The 14,067-nt window shown below is 40.5% G+C and overlaps 2 gene segments (V, D, J or C); both read left to right on the plus strand.

Annotated features, from left to right (window-relative positions):
- The first annotated feature begins 177 nt into the window (after nucleotides 1-177).
- Nucleotides 178-636, plus strand: LOC103610336. The segment is given in 2 exon segments: nucleotides 178-223; nucleotides 311-636. Coding segments are annotated over 2 exon segments (372 nt in total).
- A 9,948-nt stretch (nucleotides 637-10,584) lies between these two features.
- On the plus strand, nucleotides 10,585-11,029 carry LOC103610335. The segment is given in 2 exon segments: nucleotides 10,585-10,630; nucleotides 10,713-11,029. Coding segments are annotated over 2 exon segments (363 nt in total).
- The last annotated feature ends 3,038 nt before the right edge of the window (nucleotides 11,030-14,067 follow it).

Raw genomic sequence — 14,067 nt, forward strand, 5'->3', positions numbered from 1 at the left:
CCCATCCAATTCCCACTCCCCCCTCCAGGGTCTGTGTTGAATATCCTGCGGGTCGGGACACCACCCCACCTCAGCCTCTCATACCCCCGGACACACATGCAAATGATCCTTGGCACGGACAGAAGAAAAATCCTCCAGAGGCTGGGGCAGTGTGGTGGTCTTCACCCTGCAGGCACCATGAAGACGCTGGGGTTCCTTCTATGCCTGATCGCAGCACCCCTTGGTGAGGGTCTCTGGGGCCTGCAGCTGCTTATGGGGGTCTGAGTGTCCGATGTAACAAACGTCTGATCATGACTCTCTTTGTCCCCAGGTGTCTTGTCTGAACTGACATTGAGGGAGTCAGGCCCAGGACTGGTGAAGCCCTCGCAGACCCTGTCCCTCACCTGCACCGTCTCTGGGGGCTCTGTCACCAGCAGTGACTGGTGGCATTGGATCCCCCAGCGTCCTGGGAAAGCGCTGGAGTGGATGGGGTACTGGACAGGGGGAACGTACTACAACCCAGCTTTCCAGGGCCGCATCTCCATCACCGCCAACACACCCAACAACCAGTTCTCCCTGCAGCTGAACTCCGTGACCGCCGACGACACAGCCGTGTACTTCTGTGCAAGAGACACAGTGACGGGGAAGTCAGCGTGAGCCCAGACACGAATCTCCTGCAGGGCTCACAGAACACCAGGAGGTGCTCAGGACCACTGACCTCAGGGAGCAGCCCCAGGAGCAGGTGCAGAGAAGGGGGCTGGGGGCGAGGGGCTTCCTGTCAGGCCTGCAGCTTCCTCCCCTGCAGCCTATTTCCCCGGGGATGTACCGTTCTCCTGTGCCTGCTTCTCCTTTATTTCAGTCGCCAGTGAGATTGCAGTTATTTAAAGCCTGTATTTCTTAAAAACTGAACAAAAATCAAGGAATAAACAAAGATTCAGATCCCAAACCTTTTCTTCTATTTTTAGATATATATTTTAAAACAGTTGGTGACTTACTGTATTATTAAGAAAAAAGTACAAAGAGTCCCCACATACCCTGGACCCAGGTTTGCCTGTTATGAATGACTCACATTGCCATGGTACATTTCTTACTATTAATGAACCAGCACTGACACATGTTATCAACTAACATCCGTACCTCATTCTGGTTCCTTTCTGTTCACCTCATGTCCCTTGTCTGCTTCCATGTGGAGCCCGTGTAGGATTCCACACTACACTTAGACTGGATGTGTCTTAGGTTTCTTTCTGTCCTGACAGTTTCTCAGACACCCTTCCGTAGATGACATAACCAGCTGTCAAGAGTGCTGCTGACACAGTTTGTAGACTGTCCCTCAGTTGGGATCCGCCTGATGCTAGTCTCATGAATGGACTGAAGTTAAGTGTCTAAGAGGAACCATAGGCTTGAGCAACATCCCTGTCACATCGTAACGTACTATCAATGTGACATCACTACGGAGGTTGGCCTTGCTCACCTGCCTAGATAGCGTTTGTCAGGTGTCAGGGCTGTGATGTCACTCCCACCCTTTCCATAACGTAGTCTTTCTAATAAAGTCACCATGTGCAGCCCATGCCTAAAAGGGGGAAGTTTTCTTCCTCCTGCTTGTGGGCAGAGGACCTCCGAGGTGTTTCAGGATATTACTGATTTAACGCAGTTTTTATATTTAAGTTTTGTTCCTATTTTTCAGAATGGATTCCTGCATATTATGTCAATCTGGGTAAAAATCTGGTGCTTCTTCACCCATGTTTTTGTGCACATTTTTCCATTGTTGGTCATCGTGTGCTCTTTCAATGACTCCTGTCCCCTCTGGGATGCCCCCATTTTTGTGGGATGGCTTTTCTGGGTGAAGCAGATCGAGCATGACCACCCGCACAAGATGATGCTTCAAACTCACTTCATGTATTTCCTTCCCAGCAGTACATTCAGCATTGCTTCAAGAGCCACGGATCCTCTTAATGGAGAGGAAGGTCGACATCCAGATCTCACCACGATGTGTGCAAACAGCGATGGTGCTTTTGCTTCTTGGCATCTCCGTTCACAGAACTAGGCAGCAGGTGTGTCTACAGAACAGTGTACATGCACGTGCGTGTGAGTATTTATAGAAGTGACCATCCCTACCTACACGAAGCTAAGGGTGGGCTGATGCTGAGGACTCCAACTCCAGTCCTTGGCCACATGGATCTCTCCAGCCCTGTCCCCTTGCTGATCTATGAGTCCTCACTCCAGCACAGTAAACCTAGATTCCACCACCTGCCCTCAATAAATGTAAGAGTTAAATTACAGCGTACGTGGACATCACTATCAGTGATGACTGCGTATCAACTGGAAAGCACTTCTGTACACAGTTACATTTGCCTTTACTGTCCCAGACACCACTCACTTCCAAAGGGCACTCCTGAGGACAACCATCTGCACCCTTCTCCACAGAGGTTGTTTCACACATTCAGATCATCTCCATTCTTTCCTGGGATCCTCAACCTCCTGAAACACTATTTCTAGTTTCCATAAAATAAGCTTGCTCTCTGGACTGTAAAATTACATGGCATTCAGTAAACGCATATGTCCCCCATTGCTGTATCCCACAAAGAGTTTCACAGTCCTAGAAATCCCCAGAAACTAATTATCTTTTAACTGTCTTTATGTCTTAACTTCTCAGGATGTTATGCAATTGGATTTTTATACTCTGTTAAAAATCCACTGATTTTCACACTGAGTTTTTTGTGTATTAGTTTATTTTTGTGTTGCTGTGTCTGGCTAATTCTTAAAGAAAAGAGGTTTCTTTGGCTCCTGATTCTGGGGCAGCTGCATCTGATGACGGCTGCAGTCTGTTTCCTCTCATGGCAGCAAATGAAAGAAGAGCCAGTGTGTACAGATCACATGGTGTGAGGAAGCAGGACAGAGAAACTGAGGAAGCTACACCCTTTTTAACAACCTGCTCCTAAGCATATTCATGCACTCCTGGTGAGCTCAGTCACTCTCCATGGAGGGCATTCATCCTCACCCATGATCTAAACACCTCCCATCACCACCACACTGAAGATCAAATTCGTACAGGAGACTTGGAGGAGACAAATATTCAATTATGCCTGTAGCATAATGCACTGAAGATTAATCTAGTGTTCATGGCTTAATAGATCATTTCGATTTATCCATTATACTCCACTGTATGGATGTTCCTCGGTGTTTTTTCCCACTACAGTTGCTCATGGAATCATGAATACTTCCAAGTTTTAGTAATTTTGATTGAAGTTATCAAAGCAATTTGAGGAATTCAGCAAGATGGAGAAATAGAAGTCATCAGTGCTCATTTCCTCCCTGAAATGTCCATTTGAAAAAACATCCACAAGTAAAAATATGTTCAGAGGTGCTAAGGAATAGATCTGAAAGGTTACATCACCTTGACAGAGTGCAGGGGGAAAAAAAGGCATAATGAAGACATTAGAAAGGACAGTTCTACATCAGACATATCCCACCTCCTCAACATTCATAGAGCACATAGTGGAGAGAGAAACCCTCCATGGAACAAAAGACATCTGAAGTGAGCACCCATGTTCACCACATACCCAAAAACAGGACTATCCAAGGGAAACCCAGTAACAGGGCAACACCATAATCCCAAGCTCCAGGCCCACTGTACCTGGAAGGCTGGCTTCTGTAACCCCAAAACCTGAAAGCCTCCTGCAGATCCAAGCTTCATGCCAGGACTCATGACCCAGGTCTATAGATACAGGGTAAGACCAAACTCTGTGCCAGGCTGTCTCCTGCCTGAGGACTCCAGCAACAAGTTCACTTGTGGACCCACCAACCAACCTGCCCAGAATATGTAGATGGGCTTTCAGGTGAAAGGATATCAATGCTAAAAATGTTCTGTGAAGACTGATGGAGGTGCCCACTTCTTGCACTTGTGCAGTCAACTTTCCAAATCCACAAGATCCATGAGCCATCAAATAAACGTGATGCTACCAAAGTAGCAATATTAACAACCAGTCCTGACACAAAGAAGTGCAGATCTACAAAATGCCTAACATGAATTCAAAATAATCATTAAACAAGTTCTGTGAGCACAAGAGAATGACAGGTGGATAATGAAACAGTATCAGGAAAACAAAAAGTCAACAAAATCAGAAGTTTAATGAAGAGATAGAAAACATAATAAGAATAATTGCAAATTTTGAAGAGAAACACAACAACTGAAATGAGTATTTCCAAGGGAAACATTAACAACTGATTTCCTCAAACAGAAGAAAAATTCAGTGAGCTCAGAAACAAGTCTTCTGTAATTACCTAATCAGAAGAAAGAACAGAAAACTGAAGGAAAAAGTGTAAAAGAACAATGCCAATAGGGTTCCTTCCATAAGACTATCTGTGGCTTTCTCATCAGAAAATGTTGGAAAGGAGAGAATGGGATAATATATTCCATAATAATAATCATATACATTGTATATTGACAAAATAAAAATTTAACGAAAAAATAAATATATATTCCAAATGCTGAAAGAAAATAAAACTCAGCACAGTAGCAGGATACAAAATCAACACACAAAAATCAGTAGCATTTCTATTCACCAATAGTGAACAAGCAGAAAGAGAAATCAAGAAAGCCTGCCCATTCACAATAGCCACCAAAAAAATAAAATACCTAGGAATTGAACTAACTAAGGATGTGAAAAATCTCTATAACGAGAACTATAAACCACTCCTGAGAGAAATTAGAGAGGATACAAAAAGATGGAAAGACATCCCATGCTCCTGGATTGGAAGAATCAATATAGTGAAAATGACTATACTACCCAAAGTAATATACAAATTCAATGCAATCCCCATCAAAATTCCAATGACATATCTCTCAGAAATGGAAAGAACTATACAGTCATTTATCTGGAATAACAAAAGACCAAGAATAGCCAAAGCAACGCTGAGCAAAAAAAAATAAAGCTGGAGGTATTACTCTACCTGACTTTAAACTATACTACAAAGCCACAATAACCAAAACAGCATGGTACTGGTACAAAAACAGAGACACTGATCAATGGAATAGAACAGAACACCCAGAAATCAACCCACGCACTTACTGCCATTTGATCTTCGACAAAGGCACCAAGCCTATTCACTGGGGTCAGGACTCCCTCTTCAGCAAAGGGTGCTGGGATAACTGGATATCCATATGCAGGAGATTGAAACTAGACCCATACCTCTCACCATATACTAAAATCAACTCAAAATGGATCAAGGATTTAAATATACACCCCGAAACAATAAAACTTATTAAAGAAAACATAGGAGAAACCCTTCAGCAAATAGGGCTGGGCACAGACTTCATGAATATGTCCCCAAAAGCACGGGCAACCAAAGGAAAAATAAACAAATGGGACTATAACAAACTAAAAAGCTTCTGCACAGCAAAAGAAACAATTAACAGAGCTAAAAGACAACCAACAGAGTGGGAGAAAATATTTGCAAAATACACATCCGACAAAGGACTAATATCCAGAATATATAAAGAACTCAAACAACTTTACAAGAAAAAAACAAGCAACCCAATCAAAAAATGGGCAAAAGAACTAAGTAAGCATTTCTCTAAAGAAGATATGCAAATGGCCAACAGTCATATGAAAAAATGCTCAACATCACTCAGCATCCAGGAAATGCAAATCAAAACCACACTGAGATACCATCTCACCCCAGTTAGGATGGCAAAAATCCAAAAGACACCGAAAGATAAATGCTGGCGTGGCTGCGGGACCCAGCTATCCTACTGCTGGGAATATATCCAAAGGAATGGAAATCATCAAGTCGAAGGTATACCTGTTCCCCAATGTTCATTGCAGCACTCTTTACAATAGCCAAGAGTTGGAATCAGCCCAAATGTCCATCATCGGATGAGTGGATATGGAAAATGTGGTATATCTACACAATGGAATACTACTCAGCTATACAAACTAATGAAATACTGCCATTTGCAACAACATGGATGGACCTTGAGAGAATAATATTGAGTGAAACGAGTCAGGCAGAGAAAAAGAAATTCCACATGTTCTCACTCATTGGTGGGAGCTAAAAAATAAACAAATTAATTCACCCACATACACACACAAAAAAAACCGGGGTGGGGGAGAAGATATAACAACTATACTTTTTATTTTTTTGAAGTTGTTACGAGCAAACGGAAAGGACATTCTTGGGGGGAGGGGAGAGAGGGAGGAGGGAGGGAGGTGTCTGTGATGGGCCATAATAATCATATACATTGTTTATTGACAAAATAAAAATTTAACGAAAAAAAAAAAGAAAATAAAACTCTCAATTAAGAATGCTGTCACCAGCACAGGTATCCATGAGAAATGAGAGAGAGAGAAAGACTTTCCTAGATGGTCAAAAGCTGAGGAAGTCATCACCACTAGACCTGCTGTACAAGGAATGTTACAGGGAGATACTTAAGTTGAAACAAAAGGATGCTAACTAACAACATAAAGACATACAAAACTATAAAACTCACTGTAATGCTAACAATATGATCAAATTCAGAATACTCTAGCACTTTAATTAATGATGGCACATAAAGAACTTTTAACTCTAGATTAAAGTTAGAAGATAAAAGTATTAAAACTAACTGTAAACAACAATATGTTGATGAAAGCACACAATATGTACAGATTTAAATGTTAAATATTTACAATAATAAAATGTAGGAGGCAGAGAAGTTAAATTATTTAGTTCTTGAATATGTTCAAAGTTAACTTGTTATCACCACAATAAAGACTGCGATAACTAAATGATGCTTTATATAAATCTCATTGTAACCACAAAGAACAAAACAGGTAGATGAAACACAAAAGAAAAAGAGAGAGAAATCAAAGTATATTTCTAACAAAGCAAACAATAAGAACAAAAATCACATCAAATGGGAAGACAGCACAGGGGAAGAAAGATACAAAGGAATTACAAAACCTTGACATCAACATGCTCAAATGACAAGATTAAACTCTTACATTAGATCAAGTAATTAAGTATAAATGTATGAAATTCTCCAAACAAAAGACATACAGAAGCTGAATGGATATAAATGACTAAATTTAACTCTATCCTGTCTAGAAGAGACTTAACTTATTTTTAAGACACTCATAGCCTGAAAGTGAAGGGGTAGAAAAAAGTTTTCCAAGAAAATGATAAACAAAAAGAGCAGAACTTGATACACTTATATCACACAAAATGAACTTCAAGTCACAACTATCACAGGACACACAGAAGGTTTTTATATGATGATAAATGTCTGAATTCATCAAGAGAATAGAGCAACAGTTACTTCACATGCACTCAACTTCAGATCACATGAATATGTGAAACATATACCAACAGATCTGAAAAGTCAATCAATCAGAAAACAATATTATGACACTTCAATATTTTAATTTTAACAATAAATAGAATACCCAGAAAGAAAATAAGAAACAACCAATTCAAATCACACTATACACTACATGAAAATTTCTTGAGGGTGGACCACATGTCGGGTCACAGTACAAGTCTTAACAAATTTTAAAACATTTCAATCATTTCAGGTATCTCTTCTGAACATAATGGTGTGATATTTGAAATTAATGACATGAAGAAAATTGGAAAAATCTCAAATACTGGTTTATTAAACAGCATACTCCTGAACCGATAGGTCAGAGAAGAAACCAAAGGGAATTCAAGAAATATATTGACACTTGAGACAAATGCTAATGAAAAACAACATACCAAAACTAATAAAATGCAACAAAAAGTTTTAAACATTACAGTTGTAGTGGTAGATATCTACAGTTAAAAATGGGAAGCACCTCAAGTAACAACACAACAAGCTTTACACCTCATGGAACTAGATAGGATATTGAATTTTGTTGAATACTTTTTCTACATTTGTTGTGATAATCATGTTTTCGGACTGGAAGAATTAACTCTTAGATTGGAAGAATTAACATTGTAAAATGTCCAAGCTACTCAAATCAATCTAAAGATTCAATGCAATCCACATAAAAATATGAATGACATTCTTCTCAGATCTAGAAAAACAAACAAACAAACAAACAAACAAACAAAAGACCCCTTAACATTCATATGGAACTACGAAAGACACAAATACCCAAAGCATTTATGAGCAAAACATAAATCAATAAGTAAATAAGCCAGAGGCATAACACTACCTGACTTCAAATTATACTACAATACTATTATAACCAAAACAGAATGGTACTGGTATAAAAATAGACACACGGATCAATGGAATTGAATAAGGAACCCAGAAATCAATCCATATGCCTACAGCCATCTGAACTTTGACAAAGAAAGCAAATCTACATATGGGAGAGAGACTGCCTTTTCAAGTGGTGCTGGGAAAATTGGATACTCATGTGTAGGAGAATGAAACGAGACCTGTACCTTTCACCATATAGCAAAATCAACTGAAAATGGATTAAAGAATTAAACATACATCCTGAAACAGTAAAACTCCTTAAAGAATACATAGGGAAACACTCCAGGAAGTAGGAGTGGGTATAGACTTCATGAATAGGACACAAAAAGCACAGGCAACTATAGGAAAAATAAACAAATGGGATTATATCAAAGTAAAAAGCTTCTGCACAGCAAAAGAAACAATCAACAGAGTAAAAAGACAATCAACATAGTGGGAGAACACATTTGCAAAATATACATCTGACAAAGGGTTAATATCTGGAATATACAAATAACTCAAACAACTTTGAAAAAAAACCCAAATAAACCAATTAAAATATGGGGAAAAGAGCTGAATAGGCATTTCTCAAAGGAAGTTATATGAATGGCCAACAGCCACATGACAAAAATGCTCAACCTCAATCAGCACCCGGTAAATGCAAATCAAGATCACTTTAAGATACCATCTCACTCTGGTTATGATGGCTAACGTACAAAAGACCAGGAATGGTAAGTGATGGAGAGGTGGCAGAGAAAAAGGATTTCTCATTCACTGTTGGTGGGGCTGCAACATGGTGCAGCCTTTATGGAAAATGTTATGGAGTTTTCTCAAATAATTACGGATTTATGTACCATATGACCCAGTGATTCCACTGCTGGGAATATGCCCAGAGGAGTGGAAATCATCAAGTCGAAGGGATACCTGCACTCCAATGTTTATTGAAGCTCTATGCACAATAGCCAAGAGCTGGAACCAGCCCAAACGTCCATCATCTGATAAGTGGATAAGGGAACTGTGGGACTTCTACACAATGGAATACTACTCTGCTATAAAAAAGAATGAAATACTACCATTCACAACAACATGGATGGACTTAGAGAAAATAATATTACGTGAAACAAGTCAAGCACAGAGAGAAATACCACATGTTCTCACTTATTTTGGGGAGTTAAAAATAAATAAATAAATGAACACACAAACAACTAAAGGGGGCAGGGGAACAAGACATAATAATCACAAATATTCTTTGAACTATTTAAGTCAAATGAACAGATAGGGTGGGGGAGGGGAGGGCGTGGAGAGGAATGGGAAAAGGTGCATGCAAATCAACTACAATGTACTTTGAGGAGTAAAATTTAAAAAGAAAAAAAATGCATTCATATGGAACTACAGAAGACCCGAATACCCAAAGCATTAATGAGCAAATAATCAGTCAATCAATAAATAAGCCAAAGACATAACAGTACCTGTCTTCAAATTGTACTACAAAGCTATTGTAACCAAAACAGCATAGTACTGGCATTAAAACAGACATTCAGACCAAGGGAACAGAATAGAGAACCTGGGAGTCAAGCCACAGACTTACAGCCAATTGATCTCTGACAAAGTCGAGAAGAACATTCAATGATGAAAAGACTGAGTCTTCAATAAACGGTGCTGGGAAAACTGGACATGCATATGCAGAATAATTAAACTGCACTTGTTCATTTATTTTCACATTATATGAGAGAATAATTTTTCTTTTTAAAAAAAAGCAATTCGTTGTCATTATTAACATGTAATCATCACCTCAATTTTACTCAATTAAATGAGAAAAATAGGAAAACTTTTGGAAAAATGAAGATGTCATCCTAATAGTGTCAGAAATAAGGCCCATCTCTGAGGCAGTGGTCTTGGAAAAGTGAATCCAAAGGTCAGGGATGTAGAGTGAGGGAGGCTTTGTATGTTATGGCCGAGGATGAAGTCACTGATCCTGGTCAGAGACACAGAAGTGACACCCTGGGAACATTCTGAATTAGGCCTTTATTAGAAGCTTTTATCCCATTTCGATGTGAGGTCACAGGAGGGAGAAGAGATACTTGTTGTGTCCAGGAGTGGGTTCATCCTTACCTAGCACTGCCCTGGTTCAGACCCACTGGGGAAGGGTCACTCACTACTAGCAAGCCAGACTCTAGGCACCAAACATGACAGGGTGGCTCAGCCATCCAGGCGCAGGGGTCATCTAGGGCATCGGATTATTCATACCTTACCTGGACCAGGGGGTGTCAAGGAGCAGGACATATATGCAAATCACCAGGGCCCTACAGAGTAGAAAGCTCACGTTCCCCCGCAACGCATTCATCACGGGCACTGTCCCATTGGTCACACAGAACCAACGAGTCGGAATTCCACTCAGCATGGAGTGGGGGTGGAGGCTCCTCTTTCTGCTGGCAGCTGCCTCAGGTAAGGAGCCCCTGGCATCTGGGGCTGAGGAGGTTGCTGAGTCCGCTGCAGGGTCCCCATCTTCCCTGTGTCTTCCCCACAGGTGTCCACTCCCAGATCCAGCTGGTGCAGTCTGGGGCTGAGGTGAAGAAGCCTGGAGAGTCTGTGAAAGTCTCCTGCAAGGCTTCTGGATACACCTTTACCAGCTATCCTATGAACTGGGTGCGACAGGAACCAGGGAAGGGCCTTCAGTGGATGGGCTGGATTAACACAAACACTGGAAAGCCAACATACGCTGAGGGATTCACAGGACGATTTGTCTTCTCCATGGACACCTCTGTCAGCACAGCGTATCTACAGATCAGCAGCCTGAAGATGGAGGACACGGCCGTGTATTACTGTGCGAGAGACACAGTGTGAGGAAGTCAGCATGAGCCCAGACACAAACCTCCCTGCAGGGACGCACAGGACCACCAGGGGCGGTCAGGACCCACCAAGTTCAAGGTTCAGTCACAAGAGCAGGTGCAGAGCAGCCCAGGGAATGATCTGTAGTTAGAATCTGTGGTTTCCTCTTCCTTACCCCAAACTCCTTAAAATATTCTCAACTGTGTCATCTTTCATTACTGTGTTCATCTTAATTTCCTATAACTGTGTATATACTCACACATATACTTCTGTATATATACACAAAGTCAGGTATTCTTGTACTATTCATCCTGAACAGGATATATTTAAGTTTTCATCATATATGTGCGAATTACTTTAAACAATGTAGGTGTGGTTTTGCTTTTTTCATGAGTAATGAATACAGAAAAATATCTGCACATGATATAAAATCGTCATATACACACATGCACATACATATACGGACACATACCTAGTGTCTTAGTTTTATTATTTTTTATCCAAAGGAAAAATAAAATAGAGCTAAACTAATAGGACTAACACTCTATTTTTTTCAATGTGTTTATTAAATTATGAATTAATAAAATTCTCTAAATGTGATAAAAAAGGCTCAGAAAATTTTATATCATGTGCAAACATATTTGTTGTAGTAGTGGAAAGACAAATCATACCTACAAGGTTTAAAATAACATCGCACAAATATGATGAAAATTGTTAAAATATGCCCTGTTCAACATGTGTAAAGCACGACTGTCCTAACATTGACTATAATGTGCATCCACATTATCCATAGATTCCATATTTGCAAATTCCCCTACTTGGTAAATTTCATTTCATTCCTGAATTAGAATCTGTGGTGTGTTTGCAGTTAACCCCGTAGATGCACCGCCTGACAGAAAATTTGAGTTATCCGGTGTCCACGTTCCCAGCTGATGTCAACCAACACTCACTATTTCAGCTGTCATCACATATACAAGTGACATTTTCATGAACAATTTAGTCCACACATTTTTTTATGTTTTCTTGTTGGTGATTTTGTTTCTGACATTGTCACTCGAGGAGAACATTGCTTAATAACTCTCTAGTGTTCCTGAGAGCAAGAAGGCGATGATGAGGCTTACAGAGAAAATGCGTATGTTGTATGCATTTTTTTCTGGGAAGACTTATGGCAGTGTTACCAATGAATTTAATATTAATAAAATGATAATATGATACATCCATAAAAATAATAGAGAATTAACTGACCTGCATTCAAGGCCACTGGGAAAATTGTTCCATTCACATCAGTCCTGTTTAAACATGTACAAGAGAAATTAAAACACGTACATTTTTTGGATTTATGTTATTATGATGGATTGAATAGGGTAATGAGCAATACTATGTGATGCTGAAAAACAAAGACACTTACGGCCATGCTTCCCTTGGTCAGGGCCAGTTAAAACCCTTCTCAGCTAGAGATGACTGGCTCAAGCATTTCAAAAGTCGAAATGTCTTGAACATGTTCATACTTACAATTCAGGAAGTTTCCACACATTAGGAGGCTCTGGGATAATTGTTGACACATATTTCAAATGTTATGCATGAAAAATGATATCTGCCAGGGTAGGTTTGAACAGAGAGGGGACTGGCTTGTTGGTGCATGATGTTTATTCAAACAGGCTGAATTATTTCCACGTTTGGTTAGTCCACTCAATTAGAAAAACAAAATCTAAAGGGAGTTTTTGGATTCCGCAGTGACAGGGGCCAAAAGGCAGCTCTAAACTTCAAAACACAAGGTGGACATGGTTGCTGTCATGGAACTCAGAGCTGAAGAAACAGATTATTCTGAAGTGTGCAGACCTGTGGTGCTGGCAGTTCACCGTGGAGTTTCTAGGAGTTAAACAGACAAAACCAGATAAATTATTCCTTCCTTCCTTCCTTCCTTCCTTCCTTCCTTCCTTCCTTCCTTCCTTCCTTCCTTCCTTCCTTCCTTCCTTCCTGGTGGCTGTCCAGTGCAGCAGTCCAAACTCTGGGACTCGGTGTTATGATATCACACCCTAACAAACTGAACTAAGGTTTTGTTTTGTTTTCTTTTTGATATGTGTAAGCAGAAATATCATAGTTCGAGTGAAAAAAATCTAATTGGAATTATGAAAAGAGAGAGTCATGGCCCCTCAATTAATTTTCAGACTTGTACGAGTTTACAAATCCAGAAACACTTGAAGGTACCCTGGGACACTGACAGAGATGCATATGTGGATCTTACTCTCAGCCTTCTCAATAAAGACCTGTGGTCTTTTAACACAGTTACTGTATACTGGGAAAAGAAAATAATCAAATCTCTCAGAGGCACCTGGAAACCGGCTGTCAACTGACACTAATTCCAGGAGAACAAAAAGGTTACTGTGGCCCTACAGTTAGAATAGGGACTCGTGAAGGTGAGGCTGTCAGTGGAGTCATAGCTCAGGCCCATCACACAGTGGGGGCAAAGGGTCTCCACAAGATCCAGGGCTTATTTTCCCAATTGCAGAAAGCGTGATTAGAATAAACGCACTTAGCAGCCAGGCATAATCTTTACGTTGGTTCCCTGACCTGTGAAGTGAGGCCTGTTGTGTGAACAAGGCCAAGTGGAATCCACTGGAGCTGCCTCTACCAAAGAAAACAGGGAATCTAGAGATGCATCAGAGTTGTGGAAGGCCTGGGGAGGTCACAGGCACAATCAAGGACTTAAACTGTGCAAGGGAGGTGTTTCCCTCCAAGTCCACATTCAAGTCTATCATGTGACCTGTGCACATGATAGATGGATACTGATGAATACAAGGGGTGACCATAATTGCAGCTGCTGAACCTCCTGTGTTTTCATTGCCTGAGAAAACTAACACATGACCAGGTACCTGCTACACCACTGCTGGTCTGTCAAATGCTCTTTTCTCCATATCTGTCCATATGATTCACCAGGAGCAGTTTGATTTCAGCTGGTGAGGACAGAAATATCCCTGCACTGTCTCCCCCAGGTACATATCAGTCCTCCAGCCCTGTGTTATGACTTAGTTCCCAGGGACTTTGACAGCCTT

The sequence above is a fragment of the Galeopterus variegatus genome, unplaced genomic scaffold (assembly GCF_000696425.1).
Source record: "Galeopterus variegatus unplaced genomic scaffold, G_variegatus-3.0.2 Scaffold10958, whole genome shotgun sequence".
Lineage (NCBI taxonomy): Eukaryota > Metazoa > Chordata > Mammalia > Dermoptera > Cynocephalidae > Galeopterus > Galeopterus variegatus.